At 58.5% G+C, this 20,342-nt stretch overlaps 1 protein-coding gene across 2 annotated transcripts; it reads left to right on the forward strand.

Moving 5' to 3' along the window:
• Positions 1-532: 532 nt before the first annotated feature.
• Positions 533-16,836, forward strand: OSBPL7 (oxysterol binding protein like 7). Of its 2 annotated transcripts, XM_043584222.1 has the most exons (23): positions 535-703; positions 2,049-2,203; positions 2,320-2,445; positions 2,632-2,685; positions 3,320-3,433; positions 3,791-3,901; positions 4,023-4,140; positions 4,779-4,882; positions 5,253-5,345; positions 5,431-5,563; positions 5,646-5,740; positions 5,930-6,025; positions 7,112-7,249; positions 7,799-7,892; positions 8,555-8,802; positions 9,659-9,796; positions 13,007-13,070; positions 13,204-13,282; positions 14,696-14,840; positions 14,944-15,088; positions 15,177-15,303; positions 15,519-15,641; positions 15,793-16,836. In XM_043584222.1, exons 2-23 carry the CDS (start codon positions 2,129-2,131, stop codon positions 15,899-15,901), a joined length of 2,529 nt encoding a protein of 842 aa, XP_043440157.1. In that variant the 5' UTR covers positions 535-703; positions 2,049-2,128; the 3' UTR covers positions 15,902-16,836. The 2 variants fall into 2 exon arrangements, 1 of the variants encoding a protein (XP_043440157.1); XR_006297861.1 differs by lacking the exon at positions 15,793-16,836 and having other exon boundaries at positions 533-703; positions 14,919-15,088; positions 15,519-15,633.
• Positions 16,837-20,342: the final 3,506 nt, after the last annotated feature.

Consider the following 20,342-nt stretch of genomic DNA (forward strand, 5'->3'; position numbering starts at 1 on the left):
CTGGGGGTTCTGTGTTAGGCATGGGTACCGCCAGCCCCAGTGGGTCCTGACCTGGTGGGGCATCACCCACCATGACAGAGGCTCTGCGGGGGTTGCCCACACAGGGCTGCCTGGCCCTCTCTAGCCGCGGCTGGCCAGCTGACCGTGCTCTTGGCACTGTCTATCGCGGTCCCCCGGGGGCATCCATCCCTTCCTGTCAACCTGATACATTTGCTGGCTCCAAATTTTGCAATCTATTTTCAGATGTAAAACGAGAGGCGGGGGGCGTTAATAAGGAAACGGCCTTGGGTACTAACGAGGGTCAAGGCCATGCTAGTAGGAGTAAACCCTTTACCACCACTGGCTTGAGGCCAGCAGCTCCCCAGTCGTCCGCGGTCTATCTGGAGCTGCGCCCAGTGGGGACTCTGCCCCCACTCCCAAGCTACCTCAGTGCTGGGGAGTCCGCTCAGCCCTGAGTCCTCCCGGGAGCAGGGGGGCAGAGCTGAGCGGCCGCCCGGAGCTTGGCGGGAGGAGGGGCCGGGAAGGGGGAGGTGGGGAGATCCGGCTGGAGGGGAGGCTCCGACGTCTCCTTCCTTCCTGGTTCCTGCAGCAGCTGCTGCCACTGCTAGGCTCCGTGAGGAGGGAGCGGGCGACTCGGAGACGGTGACTCAGAGGCGGAGAGGCGCGCGCGGGCCAAGGAGCACTGGCGTCCATGGACCCTGGGGTAAGGGGCCCGCGCTGGCTTTGGCTGACATTCCCCAGGCAGGCTTCTTCCCACCTGAAGCTGGCGGGTCTGCCCCTCTGGAGACGGGGGTGGGAATGGAAGTGGAAATGGGGCACCCACCGGGCTCCCCTCGACCCTGCACCCTCTACTGACAGAGCCCCCCCACCCTCCACCCGCCAGCAGTGAGGGGCCAGGATTCTAGGGGGCCAGGAAAAGGACACAGAGATACCCAAACACCAGAAGAGTTTGGGAACTTTCAATGGCCAAATGCAGGAGTTTTACCCCCCCCCGGGTCAGCCTCTCGCACTCTGGGCCCCTCCGTCCCTACCTCCTGGCCACCACTACCCCACCGCATCCCTGTCCCTTCCCGGCCTTCGCTACTCAGGTGCTTGCTGGCTCCACTGGAAGATCTGAGCTGTTTCCCCAGCCTCGGGCCAGCCTCGCCCCTCCAGTCCCCTCCCTGTCTCACACACACAGAACCTCATGCATTATTGATCTCCTCGAGGAGCCAGGATGGCCAGGGCTCGTGCCAAGGGCGCCTGTGGGCACTGCTGCGGGGACCTGTGTGGACCTTGGCATGTTCTTGGCCGCCTCTTCTCCCGCCCACAGTGCCTCAATGGGCACTGAAGCAGGGCCCCCTGCTTTCTCCGGGTGGGTGTTACTTCTCAGGAACCCCAAGGACCGGGATGGTAGAATGGAGGCTTTGAGGGGCACCGAGGGTCTCAGGTGGGCATCCTACGGTGGAGGCACAGAGAACAGTGGGGGCTGGCTCAGGCCTCAGTTTCCCGATGCCGAAGACAGAGGATCTGGAGACTGATTAGCGGGGAGTTGGGATGACAGAGAAGTCTCCAACCCACGACGGCAGGTGGAGGAGTGTCCAGGGGTCCTGGAGGAAGAGAAGCCAGATTGAGATCTTGCTTGTCCAGTCTCGGAATTCCTCTGCCCTGTTTTAGAGTCTCTTTTTTTTCACTCCCATGCCTCCTCTACTGCTCCCCCCCACACCACACCCCCCGCCCTAGGGAATCTTCCAGAGAAAGCACCAAGTGTTTCCTAGAGCCTGAGAATGTGGGCCCAAGGTGGGGCTGGGCGGACTTTTGTGGTTGTCTCTTGGCGCTGGCCTGCGGACTGCGACTGCGTGCTAGTCCACCTCTCGGGGAGCAGTGGTCACAGCTGGAGGGTGTAGACAGGGAAACCCGCCCAGGGTGGGGAAGGGACAGATTCAGAGAGGCATGGCAGGTGAGCAGAAGATGTTGGTGAGCCCTTATCTCAGAGGGTGCGGGAAGGGTTGGAGGCGGGGAAGGTGATAGCAGGGTCTGTGCTAATGGGGTCTCTCTCTTGCTTCAAGGGTCCCCTCAGGACAAGGTGACATCCTTCTCCTTCCACCCTGCTCTACCTTCTCAGCAGGGAGTGGCTGCTCCCATCTCCATGGACTTCCAGGAGAGGGTCCCTAACTCCTTGGCCGAGAGCATTCAGTCTGCAAAGCCCAGCAGTGCCTTGCAGGTCTGAGATGGGGAAGCAGGCAGTGGGTGGATAGAGCTTGGCCCCAAAGTAGGGGGGAGGGGGCAGATTTGGTCACCTCACCAGCTGCTTTCCTACTTCTCTGTCCTGGACTGCAGGCCTCTGAGCTGTGGGAGGTAGAGGAGGAGCCTCGGGGCAGGCTGGGAGCAGAGGGTATCATGCCCGAGAGGCAGGAAGGCCACCTGCTCAAGAAAAGGAAGTGGCCTCTGAAGGGCTGGCACAAGGTAGGGTGGGCTGGGCAAAGGGAGGGGCCAGATGCAGAGGCGAGTGGGGGATGGGGGGGGGGAAAGGGTGTAGGCAGTACTGGGTGTGTGTGTGGAGGAGAAGAAAAGTCCATGTGTGTGGTTGCTCTCTCCCCATACCCTTTTCTGTCGGCCTCCTGGGTTCTCGTTCCTTCTGGGCAAACACAGAGATACTTTGTGCTCGAGGACGGAGTCCTTCACTATGCAACGACGCGGCAAGAGGTGAGTCAGGGCCTCTGCTGGGGGTTGTGAGCTGAGTGTGGGCCCAGAATGGTCTGCACGAACAGGGGACTTTATCATCTTTTTTTTTTTTTTTAATGTTTGTTTTATTTTTGAGGCAGAAAGTGACAGAGCATGAGCAGGGGAGGGGCAGGGAAAGAGAGGGAGACACAGAATCCGAAGGAGGCTCCAGGCTCTGAGCTGTCAGCACAGAGCCCGATGCGGGGCTCGAACTCACAAACCGCAAGATCATGACGTGTGCTGAAGTCGGACGCTTAACCGACTGAGCCACCCAGGCGCCCCAGAGAGCTTTATCATCTTTACCCTTGTTTCATTCTGGTGCTGGGGACAGGAACTAGAGGCCGGCATCCTCAGGATCTCTTTCTGAGAGGGTGTTTGCCTTCTCAGCCTTCGCATTGCTGAGATTAGTTTTCCTTGCTCTCTGACTCCCTTGTTCAGAGTATGACTTGACGTAGTGGGGTGCTCTGTGCACCAGAGGACAACTGACGAGTCCCTGCTGATGCTGTGAACCTGCTGCCTGGCCCTGGAGCCTAGGGTCACCTCAGGGAGATGATGGCTCTGGGGTCCCGGGGGCCTAAAAACAGTCCCATTTTTCCCCGCCCACCATCCACCCTAGATCACCAAGGGGAAGCTTCATGGCTCCATTGACGTCCGACTGTCTGTTATGTCCATCAACAAAAAGGCCCAGCGCATTGACCTTGACACTGAAGACAACATCTACCACCTCAAGGTGACATCCCTGGGAGCCAAGTAGTGGCTTGGGCCCCAGCCCAGCAGAGACACTAGGGCACGCAGGAGAGAGGGGCGGGTTGAGGGTCTGTCCCTGAGGTTGACAGCAAGGGAGTTCCCATCGTATACCACAGCCAATGGCAAGACGTCCCTCTTGGTTGTTACATGAACAGGCGCAGAGCTAAGGGCTCGGTCACCCCGGGGAAGCTGTGCTCTGTCTCCCTGCAAGGAGCCTTTGCACAAGCCGGGGACGACAGGGAGACACTCTCCTTGCCTGGGAAGCGGAGCCCCAACTTCTTGTCCCTGTGAAGCAATCCTTCCTTTCACGCTTCCCTCTCCCTCTCCGTCACTTCTGCAGATCAAATCCCAGGACCTGTTCCAGAGCTGGGTGGCCCAGCTTCGTGCCCACCGCCTAGCCCAGCGCCTAGACATGCCCCGAGGCTCGCTGCCCAGCACCACTCACCGGAAGGTAAGGGAGGTCCTGGGGAGGTGGGGGGGCAGTAACATGGGGACTCAGGGGTGGGAGCTTCAGGGAACGGCGAGATCCACAGAGGGGGTGCTGCCTTGCCTCACTCTTGACTCACCCACAGGCTCCTGGTGCCCAGCTTCCAGCAGCAGGCAGTGCTTCGGCTCTCCCTGGGGTCGGACCTCGGGAGAAGGTGTCTTCCTGGCTGAGGGACAGTGATGGGCTAGACCGCTGCTCTCATGGTGAGGGGCCCCTGGCACTGTGCCTCTGTGGGCAGGACGGGTGCCGTTGGGTCTAGGAGGTGTCGGCTGTCACGAGGAGGTGGAACCGTTACCTCCAGCCCTGCCTCCGGGAACCTGGGGCCTCCAAGCCAACAGGATCTCCTCGGGCCTGCCCTGGGGAGCACCAGCCTCACCAAGAATGGCGGGGGCTTGTGTCTCAGGCACATAGACAGGACTCGGGGCCGGGGCTCACGGACAAGAAGATACAGAAAGCCAATCGGGGAGGGGTCCCGTGGAGTAGTGCCAGAGAAGGGGTGTGCTTTAGAACCTGTTCCTGGAGTCGGCAGCTGAGATGTTGGCCTGGGAGAGGGAGAGGGGGAGGTGCCACCAAGTGGGGACAGAGAGTCAGGGCCACCCCCACCCCGCACCCTGTGTGGAGGCGGCAAAGTTAAGGTATGTTATGGGGACCGAGGATGCCAGCCCTCTTGGGAAACCAGTGGCGGGAACTGGGAACTGCTTTGGCGTCCTGAGCCGAGGAGGGGGACGCAGTGTCAGGGTTTCTGTGGCCGCCCGGGTGAGATGTTAGGAGGAGGAAGGGACAGACTCTGGGGCACCCAGGCAGTGTTGGGAGAGGATATCCTCATTCATTCTTCCCGCAGAGCTCTCTGAGTGTCAGGGGAAGCTCCAGGAACTACACAGACTCCTCCAGAGCCTGGAGTCCCTGCACCGGATCCCCTCGGCCCCTGTTATCCCCACGCACCAGGTGAGGGCCAGGGGAGGAGACAGGGCCCTGCCCAGGGGACTCCTGCTTGCCGCCCTCACCCTCACCACTTCCCCGGGACAGGCCCCCAGGCCCCCTCGTGTGCTGCAGTTTCCTGGAGAGCTGCACATCTGCCTAGCTGACCCACCTCCCGTGTCCAGACGGCCTCAGGGTTGTCTCTCTGCCCCTTTGGAGTGACCCCTGCCTGCTGTACCCACGCCTCTACTAGGGTGTCATCTTCTTCCTCTGGGACGTCAGATGTCTCTGTGCCCTCCTCCGTGGCCATCTTCCCCTCTCCCGGCTTTCATGGTTGCTGCCCTTTGCCCCACCCTGAGTGAAACTCACCCCTCACCTCCCGCCTTCGACTTGCCAGGCCTCAGTGACAACTGAGAGACCCAAGAAGGGGAAACGGACCAGCCGCATGTGGTGCACACAGAGTTTCGCCAAGGACGACACCATCGGACGGGTGAGGTGGGGTGTGGACCCCAAGTCACCGGGGTGGGATGTCCTGGAGGAGGCTGTCACCTTCGACCCCTCTCCCTCACCCCCAGGTTGGTCGTCTCCACGGCTCTGTTCCCAACCTGTCTCGCTACCTGGAGTCCCGGGACCCCTCAGGCCCCCGCGGGCTGCCACCTCCAGACTATGCCCACCTGCAGCGTACTTTCTGGGCCCTGGCCCAGAAGGGTGAGTGCATGCTGGAGGGCGGTGGGGGGCAGGCGGGGAGAGGGAGAGGGAGAGGAGTCTGATGCCTGCCCTTGCCCCGCAGTGCACAATTCCCTCAGCAGTGTCCTGGCTGCCCTCACTGCTGAATGGGACCGACTGCAGGACCTGCACCAGGGTTCAGAGCTGTCGCGGATGGGGGTGAGGCTCAAGGACAGGGGAGCGTGTGGGAGGAGAGGGCTTGAAGCTGAGGACCGCAGGCCTGGGGAGGAGAGCGGAGCTGGGTCTGGGGAGAGTGGTTGGCGGAGGCAATCTGCGCAGAGGGCAGTATCGCGGGGCGGGGAGGGCTTTGTCCTCCTGGCTCCCTGTCCCCTCACTGTCTCCTCGCAGGTCTCTGAGGCCTCAGCTGGCCCGAGGCGCCTCCACTCGCTCTCCGTCTCCTCGGACACCACTGCAGACTCCTTCAGCTCCCTCAACCCTGAGGAGGTAGGAGCCAGGCTGGGTTGTGGGAACTATTTCTCCTGCACCTTCTTTCTTAGCAGAAGTGAAGGCATGGTTGGTCTTCAGACCCAAAACAGGGCCCAGAAATCCTAGCTCCAACCCAATTCATGTAACATTGGCAGCAGCCTCACCTTGGTCATTCCTGCCCTGCCAGTGTGCAGATTGCTTATACTTTTTTTTTTAAGTAGTGAAGCCCAACTCAGGGCTTGAACTCAGGGCTCTGAGATCAAGACTTGAGCTGAGATCAAGAGTTGGAGGCGTAACCGACTGAGTTACCCAGGCACCCCAGAGTGCTTTTACTATTTTTTTAAAAAGTTATTTATTTTTTAATTTGAGAGAGAGAGAGAGCGCACAAGTGGGGGACAGGGGGGGAGAGAGAGAGAGAGAGAGAGAGAGAAAATCTTAAGCAGGCTCCACACTCAGCACAGGGCCCAATGTAGGGCTCAATCCCATGACCCTGGGATAATGACCTGAGCCGAAATCAAGAGTCAGACACTCAAGTGACTGAGCCACCCAGGTGCCCCATGCTTTTGCTTAATTCAGTCCTATGCGGCCATGATCCTTACCCTCAAGTTCATGGTGGAGGAAACTAAGACTCAGAGAATCTGACCAATGGGCCCAGGATCCCCCAGTTGAGGATTGGCTGAGCTGGGACTTCCGTGTTCTGAGCACAGACTCTGGGGCCAGGCTCTGTGGGTTTGAATTTGGCCCCAGTGCTTGGCGGCTTTGTGACCCTGAGCCTCAGTGTCCTGGTCTGCAAAGTAGGGGGTCATAACAGTACCTACCGCTTAGGGTAAGTGTCAGGATTGACTGCATTAATGCACACAGAAGGCTTGGAACCCATCTCAGAGTGAGTGCCTAGGCCATGTGAGCGGCTCTTAGGGAACCCACGTTCCCGTGTCCCAGGCCCCAGTTCAGCCGCCACACCTTCGTATCCCACCACACTCTCTCCCTTCTGCGTCTTCTGCTTGGTGGGCTCCACGCTCAGGCAGTAAAAGTCCCCAGCATGCTTCCCTCTCAAGGGAACTGTCAGGGCCGGGGAGCCCTGCCTGACACCTGTCCTTCCCACAGCAAGAAGCCCTGTACATGAAGGGGCGGGGGCTGACCCCCCAGCTGTCCCAGAGCAGCGTCCTGTCCCTTGCTGATTCCCACACAGAGTTCTTTGATGCCTGTGAGGTTCTCCTCTCTGCCAGCTCTTCTGAGAATGAGGTGAGGTGGGGGACAACCCTGGGAAAATTGGGATGGGGTCCAGAGAGACTAGAATTTGTAGATTCCCAAATCCTTTCTAATGCCTCAGCTGCTCTCTCGGGTAACACGTCCAGACCTGTTGGGTTTGTGTGGCCCTGCTCAGAAATCTGCTGGGGACCCTTCCTCTAGTTTGATGTGCTTTATCCCCGTGGGGTCTTCCCGAGACTGCTGCCGCAGCCCCACCCCAGCCCTCTTCCTGTGAGCGGGTCAGCCCCAGCACTTCCCTTGGCCCTGAACCCTGGATCTCAGCAATGCCCTGCTACCTTTCCTTGGTGTTCGCCAAGTCCCTGTGCTCCCTCCCTGCGGGGAGAGGGCCAGGCGTCCCCTCCCAAAGTGGCAAGGCACACTCCATGATGTCAGCCTTAGGGCTCCGATCCTCCCCTCCCCCAAATCCGTGTCTTCCCCCTTCCCATCAAAGGACTAGCTGGGCAGAGTCTTGCCAGGCCCTGGGCACTGCCCAGCTGCCCGGGGAGGCCCAGTCTGCCCAGCCTGTCATCTGTCCTGGCCCAGGGCTCAGAGGAGGAGGAGTCGTGCACCAGTGAAATCACCACCAGCCTGTCTGAGGAGGTGCTGGACCTCAGGGGAGCTGAGCGCTACCAGAAAGGTACTAGCTGGGTGTGCAGGCATGGAGGGGTTTGGAGGGAGGTACAAATCGTGTTTGTCCACAGCCCAGACCCCTTGGGAGGCAGTCTATTGTGGTGACTGGTGGGCTAACAGCTTAGGGTGACCCCAGGAGATAAGGAAGGCTAAGCTGTGAGCTACAGAATGTTCCAGGAGCAGATCCCGAGGTGGGTCGGGCTCAGGCCTGGGGGCTGGCCATCAGTGCGGTCTTCTGAGAAGACTGGCATGGGGCCTCATACAGAGGCAGATGGTCCCATCTTGCCACTCTTTAGCAGTGTGGCTTTGGACATGTCATTTTACTTCTTGGAGCCTGTTCCCTCATCTGTAAAATGGGCTGAATAATCTGTATCCCAACATTGGTTTCTGTGTTTATGGAGGGGAACTGAAGGCCAGGGTGGGGGCTCAGGAGGGGCTTCTGGGGTTCAGGGTTTCCAGCAGTGGGAGGTGCCCTCTCTGAGTGGTTCTCGGCCCTGCTACCCACCTAAATCCCCCCGGGGGCTCGACTGCAGAGTCCAGAGGGGTGCTTGGGAATGAGTGTATCTAGGAGCACCTCAGGACTGGGGGCGGTGCTGGGGTTGGCCTGTGTGCCCCCCCAAGTCTGGATACCCTGTGGGAGGAAGAGTGACGTGGCCGGGTGGGGCCCAGGGGCGTGTGTTCCAGGGAGAGCTGCGGGGCCACCCCGTCGCCGCTGCCTGCCAGCGGCCAGCGGGCCAGGGGCTGATGTGAGCTTGTGGAACATACTTCGGAACAACATCGGCAAGGACCTGTCCAAGGTGTCCATGCCTGTGCAGCTCAACGAGCCGCTCAACACTCTGCAGCGGCTCTGCGAGGAGCTGGAGTACAGCAGCCTCCTGGACCAGGCCAGCCGTGTGGCGGACCCCTGCGAGCGCATGGTACCCCCGGCACTCCTGGCGGGGCTCTTCCCCGCCACTGAAGCTCTACCTCCGCGGCTCCTTGCTTGTAGTGGGGCGGCACCCCCCCCCCTTCTCTGCAACCCCCCGGGGGCATGTCCCCCGCATCCCCCAACAGCATCTCCCCGCCCCCGCAGTGGCATCTCCCTGCCCCCCCAGCAGCAGCATCTCCCCCCTGTATTGGCATCTCTCCCCCCCCCAGCGGCATCTCCCCCCACCCTCCCGCGGCATCTCCCCTACCCAGCGGCGTCTCCTTGCCCCCAGCGGCATCTCCTGGCCTCCCGCCCCAGCGGCATCCCCCCCGCCCGAGTGGCATCCCCCCCAACCCCAGCTGCATCTCCCCGCCCCCAGTGGCATCTCCACTGCCCCCAGCGGCATCTCTCCGCCCCAGCAGCATCTCCTCCCCACCCCCCCACCCCACCCCAGCGGCATCTCCCACCCCCCGCCCCCAGTGGCATCTCCCCCCCACCAACAGCATTCCCCCCCACCCCCAGCGGCATCTCCCCCCCCCGTAGTGGCATCCCCCCCCAGCGGCATCTCCCCACCCCCAGTGGCCTCTCCACCCCCCCCAGCGGCATCTCTCCCCGCCCCCCCAACCCCACCCCAGCGGCATCTCCCCCCCGCCCAGTGGCATCTCCCTGCCCCCAGCGGCATCTCCCCTCCCCTGTAGCGGCAGCTCCCCCCGCCAGCGACATCTCTTCCCCCCCACCCCCAGTGGCATCTCCACCCACCCCCAGCGGCATCTGTCTGCCCCAGCGGCATCTCCCCATCACCCCACCCCAGTGGCCTCTCCCCACCCCCCTGCCCCAGCGGCATCTCCTCGCCCTTCCACCCGCAGGTGTACATCGCAGCCTTTGCGGTCTCTGCCTACTCGTCCACGTACCACCGAGCAGGCTGTAAGCCCTTCAACCCCGTCCTGGGGGAGACCTACGAGTGTGAGCGGCCTGACCGAGGCTTCCGCTTCATCAGTGAGCAGGTGTGGGCCCCGGAAGAAGAGGGGCCCTCACGGGTGGCTGGGGCTTCAGAGGGGCCAGGGCGCGGGAGAGAGAGCTCAGGGCGTCTGGCTCCCGGCCGAGCCCTGTGCCACATGGCGGTGGTGCAGAGGGCTCTCTGCTCCAGGGAGCTCCCTGCCGAGCGTGGGGGGTGGACTTGAAATGGGGAGTTACTGGACCATGTTCTAGAGCTGGGACCCTGGAGGCTCTGAGGCTGCCCTTCAGCCAGGAAGGCATGCTGTAGGGGCTGATCTCCACCTAGGTCTTGAGGGAGGATTGACGTGCACCAAGAATCCAGGGGGTGGGGAGAATGCGAGGCTCCAGACAGGGTATGAGAGACACAGCTGGGTGGCAAGACAGTCCCAAGCCCTGAGAAGCCCTGCAGGCCAAATGGTTGCCTTCAATGGGGAGTCATCGAGGGTTTTAGGCAGTAGAGTGACAATGCTCCAAATTGCACTTTATAAAGATTGCTCAGACCGTGGTGTGCGGATGGGTCAGAGAAGGCCATTAAGAGGCCATTTCAGTCATCCCTGTTAAGAGCTGACAAAGACCTGCACTTAGGCTGTGGCATCTGGATTGCGAGGACATTGGATTCAGGAACTGTGTCATGTTGCCCTTGACAGGACACAGTTGTCAACCGAATGCTGTTACATGTAAGAGATAGGGGAGGTGGTCGATGATAGGGAAAAGCTGGAGATGGCCTTGAATTTCTGGTTGGGGGCTCCAGCAGGTGTATGGAAGTGCCAGTTAGCAAGATGGGAAGTGTGTGAGGAAGGTAACTGCACTGGCAAGACTCCTTGTCTACGTGGGCCTGACTTCCACGGGGAGATGTCCGGGAGGCCCTGGGCCGTGTGGGTACGGAGCTCCTCTGGGAACAGGTGGGGGCTGACAGACCCGGGAGTCACCAGCTTAGAGGACGGATGATGTCACGGGCTGCTCACGGGAGAGGGTCTGAGGAGGGTGGGCTGGGAAGGCGGAGGAGCTCCGAGGCCAAGTGCGGGTGGATGGTCCACAGGACTTTGACGGGGTTGGTTGGTTTACTGAGTGAGGGAGGTTTCTGAGAAGGGCTGTGGGCCGAGGCCGGGTTACAGCGGCTGGCAGGAAAAAGAAGTAATGTAGGGAAAAATGAGACTTTAAAAAAATTAAAATTAGGGGCGCCTGGGTGGCTCGGTCGGTTAAGCACACAACTTCAGCTCAGGTCATGATCTCATGGCCTGTGAGTTCAAGCCCTGCATTGGGCTCTGTGTCAACATCTCAGAGCCTGGAGCCTGCTTCAGATTCTCTCTCTCTCTCTCTCTCTCTCTCTCTCTCTCAGGAAGAAATAAAAAAACATTAAAAAAAATTAAAATGAAATGGGGCACCTGGCTGGCTCAGTCAGTGGAATGCTCCACTCTTGAACTCGGGGTCATGAGTTCGAGCCCCATGTTGGGCGTAGAGCTTCCTTAAAAAAAAAAAAAAAATTTAAAATAGAGAAAAAATGCAGCTTATTTTCAAAACAGTTGACCGGGAGAGAAAGAGGAGAGAGAGAGAGGGGTTCAGCCAGAGGTGGGGATAGAGCTGAGGCAGGTGTTTTGTTTGTTTAGATTTTAAGTGTTTTTGAAAATATAGTGAAAAGTTCGTCCAGTACAGGAATGTGTACAATAGGAAATGAGCCCCAGCTCCTTCTGAGGAGATTGCTGCTGCCAGTGTTTGTGCATACGTGAGCAAAAGTGTGTGCATCCAGAAAAGAAAGGTTTACTCTTTTTTTAAAATGGAACAAACAGGAAATATTTCTTTAGTTTTTTGTTTTGTTTTGTTTTTTTAGAGAGGGAGGGCGCAAGTGAGTGAGAGGCAGAGAGGGAGAGAGAGAAGCAGCGTTCAAGGTCACCAGATGCCGGGCTCAAGCTCAGGAACCGTGAGATCACGTCCTGAGCTAGAGTCCAATGCTTAGCTGACTGAGCCACCCACGCGCCCTGATATTTCCTTAAAAAAAAAAAAAAACAAACATTAAAAAGTTTATTTATTTATTTTGAGAGAGAGCAAGGACAAGCAGGGGAGAGGCAGAGAGAGAGAATTCCAAGAAGGCGCCCTGTGTCAGCACAGAGCCCAACTCAGGGCTCGATGTCATGAACTGTGAGATCATGACCTGAGCCTAAATCAAGAGTCAGACACTCAGCTTGGCTGAGCCACCCAGGCACCCCAGGAGATACTTCTATTTGGAGAGAAAGAGAAAAGTAGAGGGAAAGGCTGCAGGACAGTGGGGTGGAGGAGGGCGGAGCCTGCAGGAAGGGGTGTGAGGCAGCTGCACCAGGAGGAAGGTCCAGGCCTGGCAGTGGATTCAGGGGGCCGGGGTCAGGGTGGGAGCCATAAATTGGTGGGAGGAGTTGCCACCTCTAGTCTCCCTCTGAGGGTGGGCGTGTCAATGTGGTTTGAAGGTGATGGGTTGGGTGTGGGTCCTCAGAGAAGGATTGGGCCCAGGTGTAGACAGAGTGTAGCATTCGAAGTTTCCAGGTGTGTGCTCCGTGTGTTCCTCGGCTCCGTGGGGGTGAATGAAGAGCGGGGAACCAGGGGCGGCACAGAGGAGGCCGATGCCAGGTGTTGTGACAAGTGGTGACAGAAGGTTGTGGAGGGTGCTGTGAGAAGGTGGAGGTGACAGCAGTGTCAGGCGGGGGGACGGTGGTGGAGCAGGGCAGACAGGGCACAACAGAGCAGAGTGGCTGAAAGTCTTGGGAGGAGTCATGGACCACAGGGAATGAGAGAGGCAAGGCTGCAGGCTTTGGGATACCCAAGTTCAAGTTCCAGATATGGAGCCGTTCCAAGGAGGGCAAGGCCAGGGTTTTTTTGGGAGGCTGTGACGATGGTGAAGGAGAAAGCAGTGAGGGAAGAGGGCCCCCAGGAGGGCTGGCTTTCAGGCAGGGCACAGGAGGGAGCCTCATCTGTCACTACTAGAGGACTTGGTAGCCTTGAACAGGGGTCCTGGGGCTCCAGAAGGGAGTGAGTGAGAAGGAAGCGTGTGAGGCCTCATGGGAACAGAGAGGGCAACAGAATCTGGGTGGTGGCTGAGGATGACAGAGACAAGAGACCTGGAACCAACTGGTCTTCTGGTTTGGAGAGGAACTGGGATTGGGGATAAGGGACTTTGGGGAGCCCTGGGGTGAGGAGCAGACCCCATAATCCTCAGGGGCGGCGTCAAGAGACCTTCTTTGTTCACCAAGGTCTCCCACCACCCCCCCATCTCGGCATGCCATGCGGAGTCTGAGAACTTCATCTTCTGGCAAGGTGAGGAATGGGGGCGGGGGGAGGGGGAGGGGTGGGGAGGCGGACATGAGGGTGAAGGGCAGATGGGGGAGGGGCTGGAACACTCTCTGGTCTCTTTTCTGCCCTCCCTCTCCCTCTCCCGACCCAACTCCAGACATGAAGTGGAAGAACAAGTTTTGGGGCAAATCCCTGGAGATTGTGCCTGTGGGGACCGTCAATGTCAGCCTGCCCAGGTGGGTGTCCCTAAGGCCCCAGCCTATGGGGCTGCTAAGGTCAGCAGCCAGGCCCAGCCTACGGGCCGTCTTCCAGGCTGGGGTGGTGAGGTGATAGGGGCAGGATCGAAAGGTCTGGCCTGAAGCTGGTTGCGGTGGGGTAGTGTCTATACATTTCACACCTATTTTTACAGCCGTTGTGCATACAGAAACAGGAAAAATCCTAGAACGGTAGAGCTGGAAGGTCTCACTGAGGTCATCTGATGCAGTGGCTTTCACACTCTCTTGACCGTGACTCACAGTAAGAAATCCATTTGAGACTTCAAGCCAACGCGCAGACGCACCCACCCTCATACACAGACCCACAGAGACCTAAGTTGACCTCAGGACTGATCGCAAACCACATCGGAAACACTGTCCTCTAGCTCATGTCATTTTCCAAGTGGGGACAGCAGCCAGAGAAGAAGGGGGCTTACCCGGCATGGTCCAGGAGTTAGCGAGAGGCCAGTCCAGGGCCGGGAAGATCCTGGGCTTCAGAGTTAGAAGTTCTGTCTGGCAGCTCTGATAATTATGCACGCGACAAAGAGGCTTAATGCTTCAGAGCCTCCCGTCCGCTCTTCCGTGAAATAAGAGTAATGAGTGGAACCCAGAGGGAGGGGGGATTAAACAGGGTAACGTGTGAATGGGCCTACCCTGGTCCCTGGCACCCACGGGCAGGGACTCTGTGTATTTATCCCTATGACGTAGGCACTCAGGAGCTTTATCAATGAATGGAGACCTGTTGACTCAATATTTTTTGTGAGGGCTGTTGTGCTTTGTAAATGTGTCATCCTTTTTGTTTTGTTCATATATATATATATATATATATATATATATTTTAATTTTTTTTAACGCTTATTTATCCTTGAGACAGAGAGAGACAGAGCATGAAATGGGGAGGGGCAGAGAGAGAGGGAGACACAGAATCGGAAGCAGGCTCCAAGCTCCGAGCCATCAGCCCAGAGCCCGACATGGGGCTCGAACTTACGGAACGCGAGATCGTGACCTAAGCCACCCAGGCGCCCCTATATATTTTTTTAATATTTATTTTTGAGAGAGAGCGCATGCCTATGCACAAGCAGAGGAGGGGCAGAGAGAGAGAGGGAGAGAGAGAATCCCTAGCAGGCTCTGTGCTGTCAGCGCAGAGCCCAACTCGGGGCTTGAAGAGGAGTTCGACCTCATGAGCTGTGAGATCATGACCTGAGCTGAAATCGAGAGTCAGACGTTTAACCGACTGAGCCACCCAAGCGCCCTATAAATATGCCATCCTTCACGCAGAGGCAGAACCAGGACCGCAGTGTTCCTTCCACAGACCCACATGACGGGCATCCTGGCTCAGGGTGGCACTTGTTCCCGGGGCCAGCCAGCTGCCCTCCCCTGCTCTGTCTCTCTCAGATTTGGGGACCACTTTGAGTGGAATAAGGTGACGTCCTGCATTCACAACATTCTGAGCGGCCAGCGCTGGATCGAGCACTATGGGGAGGTGCTCATCCGGAACACGCAGGACAGCTCCTGTCACTGCAAGATCACCTTCTGCAAGGTGGGCATCCCCACCCTGACCCTGCCTGTCTGCCGCCAGCAGCTCAGCCTGGGGGAGGGGAGGGGACACCTCCCTAAGTCCCCTGCCTCCACCCCCACCCCAGGCCAAGTACTGGAGCTCCAACGTCCACGAGGTGCAGGGGGCCGTGTTCAGCCGGAGCGGCCGTGTCCTCCACCGACTCTCCGGGAAGTGGCACGAGGGGCTATACCGGGGATCCCTGCCCGGCGGTCAGTGCATCTGGAAACCCAGTATGTGGCCTGGTCAGGGAGGGCCGGGCAGGGGTGAGGGTGCCTATGGCACAGTCCACCTGCCCCAGCCCCTTGCCTTCCCCCCCAGACTCCATGCCCCCAGACCACGAGCGAAACTTCGGCTTCACTCAGTTTGCCTTGGAGCTGAATGAGCTGACGGCAGAGCTGAAACGGTCCCTGCCTTCCACGGACACGCGGCTCCGGCCAGACCAGAGGTCAGTGTCAGGTGGGCCCCACCCTGGAGCCTCTGGGCTCCTCCCTCTTCCACAGGAGCTTCCGCATCCTGCTCGGCCTGTTCTTCCCTCTTGGCGTTGCCCCAGGCAGATGGGTCCCATCTGGGGGCAGAGCTGGGCAGAGGACAGAGGTCTTGGGTTTGGCGGGGGGCGGGGGGGGGGGGGGCAGTTCCCCTGACTGCCATGTGGATGCTTAGGTACTTGGAGGAGGGGAACATACAGGCCGCTGAAGCCCAGAAGAGAAGGATCGAGCAGCTTCAGCGGGACAGGCGCAGAGTGATGGAGGAGAACAACATCGTCCACCAGGCTCGCTTCTTCAGGTACCTCTGCCCTCTCCCTAGGCCTCTGCCATCCAGGCTCCTTGCCACCTCCCATACAGCCCCTCCTCACTGTGAGTGGGGCCGGCTATGGGAGGCAGCGTCCGGGGACCCTGGCCTTAGTTCGGCATGTTCACCCCTCTCCTTCCCCCAGGCGGCAGACAGACAGCAGTGGGAAGGAGTGGTGGGTGACCAACAACACGTACTGGAGGCTGCGGGCCGAGCCGGGATACGGGAACCTGGATGGGGCCGTGCTCTGGTAGCCCTGGCCCTCAGGGGGGCAGGAGGCTCAGGTTCCTCCCTCCTGCCTCTACCTCCCACGGACACACGGGTGAGGCCAGGCTTCCCCACTCACCGCCCTGGAGACCAAGGGGGCAGCCCTGGCTTTGTCCCCTCTGCCGGCCGGAGGGGCTGCATCCCGGCCCACCGCCCACCCCCTGTTTGGGGTGGGAAGCAGGATTCGTGCTTCCCCAGTCTTGTTTTCCCAGACAACCAGCATGTAAGACCCTTCTTGTTCTGTCATTCCCCTTCTGTCCCCTTTGGGGTACTTGGGGGAGACTCCAGGCTCTCCAGGATCTGTTCCCCATTTAGTGCCTTCCTAGGACACAGGGGACCCCTTGATGCTCCCCAGCCTTCCTATGCCCAGGGCTCTGGCCCCGGCTGTGCGGTTGGAGTGAACGAAGGAGAAGAGATGGCCTTTTCTCCCACCCCCTGTCCGTCCCATCCCTCTCCAGCATCTTCTCCCCCGTGCCCCGGCTCAGCGGGGCTCCCTTTGCTCGGTCCTTGGCAAGCTCTCCCATCCTCCTGGATCCCCGTCTCCCAAACTGCAAAACGCCTGCAGCTTCTGGCTCCTTCGGCCCTGGTCCTCAAGCGGAAGGGAACTTCAGTCACAGCTCGGCAGGTCCCCGCTGTGTGGACAAGACCCGTCCAAGAGGCGGGGAGCGAACTGAGCCGGCAGGGTGCCTGGCCTCAGACCCCCTGGGAGTGAGTGAGCACGCGTGAGAGTGTGAGTTTGTGTAGGAGTGTGTGCATGTGTGCGTGTGCCCGTGTACTGCTTGCAGGCGAGCAGGGTTCCCAATGTAGCCCGATGGCCCCTGCTGGGGGCCCGCCACTGTTGCTCATTTTCGCACAGTCTGCCTCTGATTAAGGTGAATCGCAGTGACATTCCAAGCTCCAATAAAGACAACCCCGAACTTGGGCCTGAGACCATTCATTTAAAAACACATGTGGTCAAGCTCAGTGAAGGCTCACAGCTCCCCCCTCCCCTGGGCTGAAAATCCCCTCTCTCCCTTAATCCCCACATCCTGTCCATTCTCTCTCCGAGGCCTGAGCTCTGGTTCCCGTCTCTGGATTGCTCCTGGCTTAGGCTGGGCCCTGAGCGACCCTTGCCTGGACTGTCACCTCACCGCCCCTCTCCCCTGCCCAGGCACCTCCGTTCTTATGCTGGCTTTCAGGGTGATATTTTTAAAAAGAGATGGGGTTTCCTCAGGCCTGTTTCAAATATATCCGTTGCTCCTGGGGACCTAGAGGAAAAACCCACACTCTTCAACCAGGCTGGAAACTGTGGTCCGTGTCCCCCCTCTGGCGTAGAGTGCTGACCCCCACACCCAGCATCGGTGGTCAGGTCTCCTCCCACCCCAGATCAGTGAGTGTCCACGGAGAGATGGGAGCAGAGGTGGGGCGGGAGAGTTGGAAGGGGCCAGGGAACAAGGCCAGCTACACGTCTCCTGCTCCCCTACCCAGCCAAAGCTAAGTTTACATCCGAGCTCTGTTACCAAAGCTGTGTGGTCTTGGTCAAGTGCCTTCTCTTTCTGTTTGGAGACTTTGTTCCTTCATTTGATTTCTCTCTCTTTTTTTTTAAAGGGTGATTTATTTAAAAAAAATTTTTTTAATGTTTATTTATTTTTGAGAGAGAGAGACAGAGCATGAGCGGGGGAGGGGGAGAGAGAGAGGGAGACGCAGAATCCGAAGCAGGCTCCAGGCTCCGAGCTGTCAGCACAGAGCCCGATGTGGGGCTCGAACCCACAGACCACGAGATCATGACCTGAGCCAAAGTTGGACGCTCAACCGACTGAGCCACCCAGGCGCCCCTCCTTCATTTGGTTTCTTATATGTCCAAGGAGAATGTATGGGAAGGGGCCCAGGCTCCTGATCTCATTAGCTGCCTCAGCCCCTCACCCTGTCTTGTGGCAACAACAGGCCCCCAAGCCCTGCTCTGGTTTAGATGGCTGTACCAAGAGCACGTCACACTTTCTCCAGGGGGTGTGTGTGTGTGTGTGTCAAGAACAGAGGGGACTCCGGCGCCACGGCCGCCCCTCCAATCCTAGTCCCTTTCCTCTCCCCAGCCCCCTCCGCATTTGCACAGTTTATTTCCGGAGGGCGTGAAGTTAAAATGAATACACTCATCCTGACACTACGCACCAGAAAGAACCTCAACCCACTCCAAAAAAAGCCAAAGCTTGCCGACTTTCAGGGATTGTTTTTTAATACAAGGTGCACTGCCCTCCTCCCCAACCCTCTCCACTCAGAGCAACGCAGCACCTGACTGACCGGCTTGTGTTCCACTTCCACATATTTTTAAGAACTAGAGTTTCAGATGGACCAAATTCTGAAGTTATTTTTCAAACGGAGATAGGAGACTAGCCACTTCTCTGCCCACGGGAACCAGGCCCGCTGTGGCCTGACCAGCATCCTCCCCAAGCCCGGGGTACCAACTCACTGCGGGGGGGGGGGGGGGGCGGGGAATGGTCAGATTGGTGAGGCTTCTCCAGCTGGAGGACTGTTGTTTTCTCAGAAACCCTCCCCATCTGGCCAAGGTTTGGTGGGTCATCACAGACAGGGCTCTCAGGGCAGACTGAGGGGAGTCTGGAGCTCCGGCCCTGGGCTGTGCTCTGTGGACTGTATGTGCGGGGCCCAAAGCAGCTGTGGGCACAGAAGATGGCAGCCACCTTTCAGCTACCGAGAAGACGCGTGTGGGGGGTCCTCAAGTCCAGTCTGAGGAAGCAATGGTGAGCCCCATTCTCAAGCCTATCCCAGGCTAGTCTGGTGACACACAGGAGCACTACTCACCACTGGGCTTGGGGAAGCCCCCCCCCTACCCAGACCTGGACCCCCAGCCTTGGATGGAAGAAATCCAGGGCTGGGACAGAGGGGAGGAGTATGGGCTTAGAGGCCCCACATCTTAACTGAGCTTGGGAGAGGTGTGAGGTAGAAGGCACCCAGTTTGTAAAGCCAGAGACCTACATCCCTGGATGAGTGAAGGTCAGAGCTTGAAGAGCAGGGAAATGCTTGGGCCCAACAATGGCGGCAGAGGCAGGGGGAGCCAGGCAGGAAGCGTCAGTCCTCCCCTCACACACTTTGGGCCCTCCACCCCCAACCTTCCCACTCAGAGAAATGGTCTTTTTTTTTTTTTTTAAGTTTATTTATTTTTGAGACAGAGAGAGACAGAGCATGAACGGGGGAGGGTCAGAGAGAGAGGGAGACACAGAATCAGAAGCAGGCTCCAGGCTCCGAGCCATCAGCCCAGAGCCCGACGCGGGGCTCGAACTCACGGACCGCAAGATCGTGACCTGAGCTGAAGTCAGACGCCCAACTGACTGAGCCACCCAGGCGCCCCAGAAATGGTCTTTTTAAAACTTATCAGTTGAATAACTGATGGGGATGCTTGGGTTGTCAGGGGCAAAAAGGCCAAGAATAACTTCTAACCCCCCAATGCCCTGAATCTTCTGAATAAATGGGTGGTTTAGGGTGCCTGTGCGTACGTGTTGATAATAAACCAGAGAAGGGAAAGACTGCTGAGCCGGCCAAGGAGCTAGGTGTCAAAGATAAACAGACATTGAAGGGGCGAAGACAGATTTTATTCAGGAACCACTGACAGTGGGGCAAGTTTCATTCGGTCTGTGCAGAGGAGACTGGGCATTTCAAGGGAGAATGAGGGAGGAGGGAGGGGGCGAGCAAGGGCTCCAGTAGTCAAAGAAGTGAAAAATTACAAAGGATTGGCCAGTGGAAATGCAATGAGGCATCAGGGGTGCCTGCTAGCTTGCAGTGATCAAAGTGGGATCCTGTCCTCCCACAGAGCCTGGGAGACAGGCCCCCACCTTCCTGATGATCACATTTCAAAGGAGTGGCTTCCAGGTCCTTGAGGAAGACACTCCTGAAGGTAGGAGATACGTGTATACCTCAAAGGGACAGAGGAAGGAGTCATCATTATAAGCCCTTTCAGGTAAATGCTCTAAGAAAGGTAAGTCAGGAGCCCATCATCAGGTGTTTGCGAGGAACAAACACTAAATTCTCCAGGCAGCACTGAGCTCTCTCAGACAGGCATCTTAAAGAGGTCTCCTGGGGACATTCTAGGGACATGGCCCTGTGCTTCTGGAAGCCGTGCTGGAGGGCTTAGATTGATGTGCTTCTGGAGCCGTGGTGAGGGGATTGGATTGATTTGTTATGTGCTGGGTTCCGCCATTCTCTGGGGCACTTCACGTTCCCTCCTTGAGATCAGGGTGAGGGCCTGATCCCCCTGAAGCTGGAGTGCCTGTTTAGGGCACGGAAGGAGGCCAACAGGCCAGCACTTGCCTCCCTGCTGAGGTGGAGGGGGTGGGGGCTTTCCCCCACCCGCTCTGCAGCAGACAAAAGGCAATCAGTGGGGGCAGTGGTGGGTGCCCACAGCCCTTGACCCACGCCATGGTATAAAATCCTCAGTTTGCA

Source organism: Prionailurus bengalensis, chromosome E1 (assembly GCF_016509475.1).
Source record: "Prionailurus bengalensis isolate Pbe53 chromosome E1, Fcat_Pben_1.1_paternal_pri, whole genome shotgun sequence".
Lineage (NCBI taxonomy): Eukaryota > Metazoa > Chordata > Mammalia > Carnivora > Felidae > Prionailurus > Prionailurus bengalensis.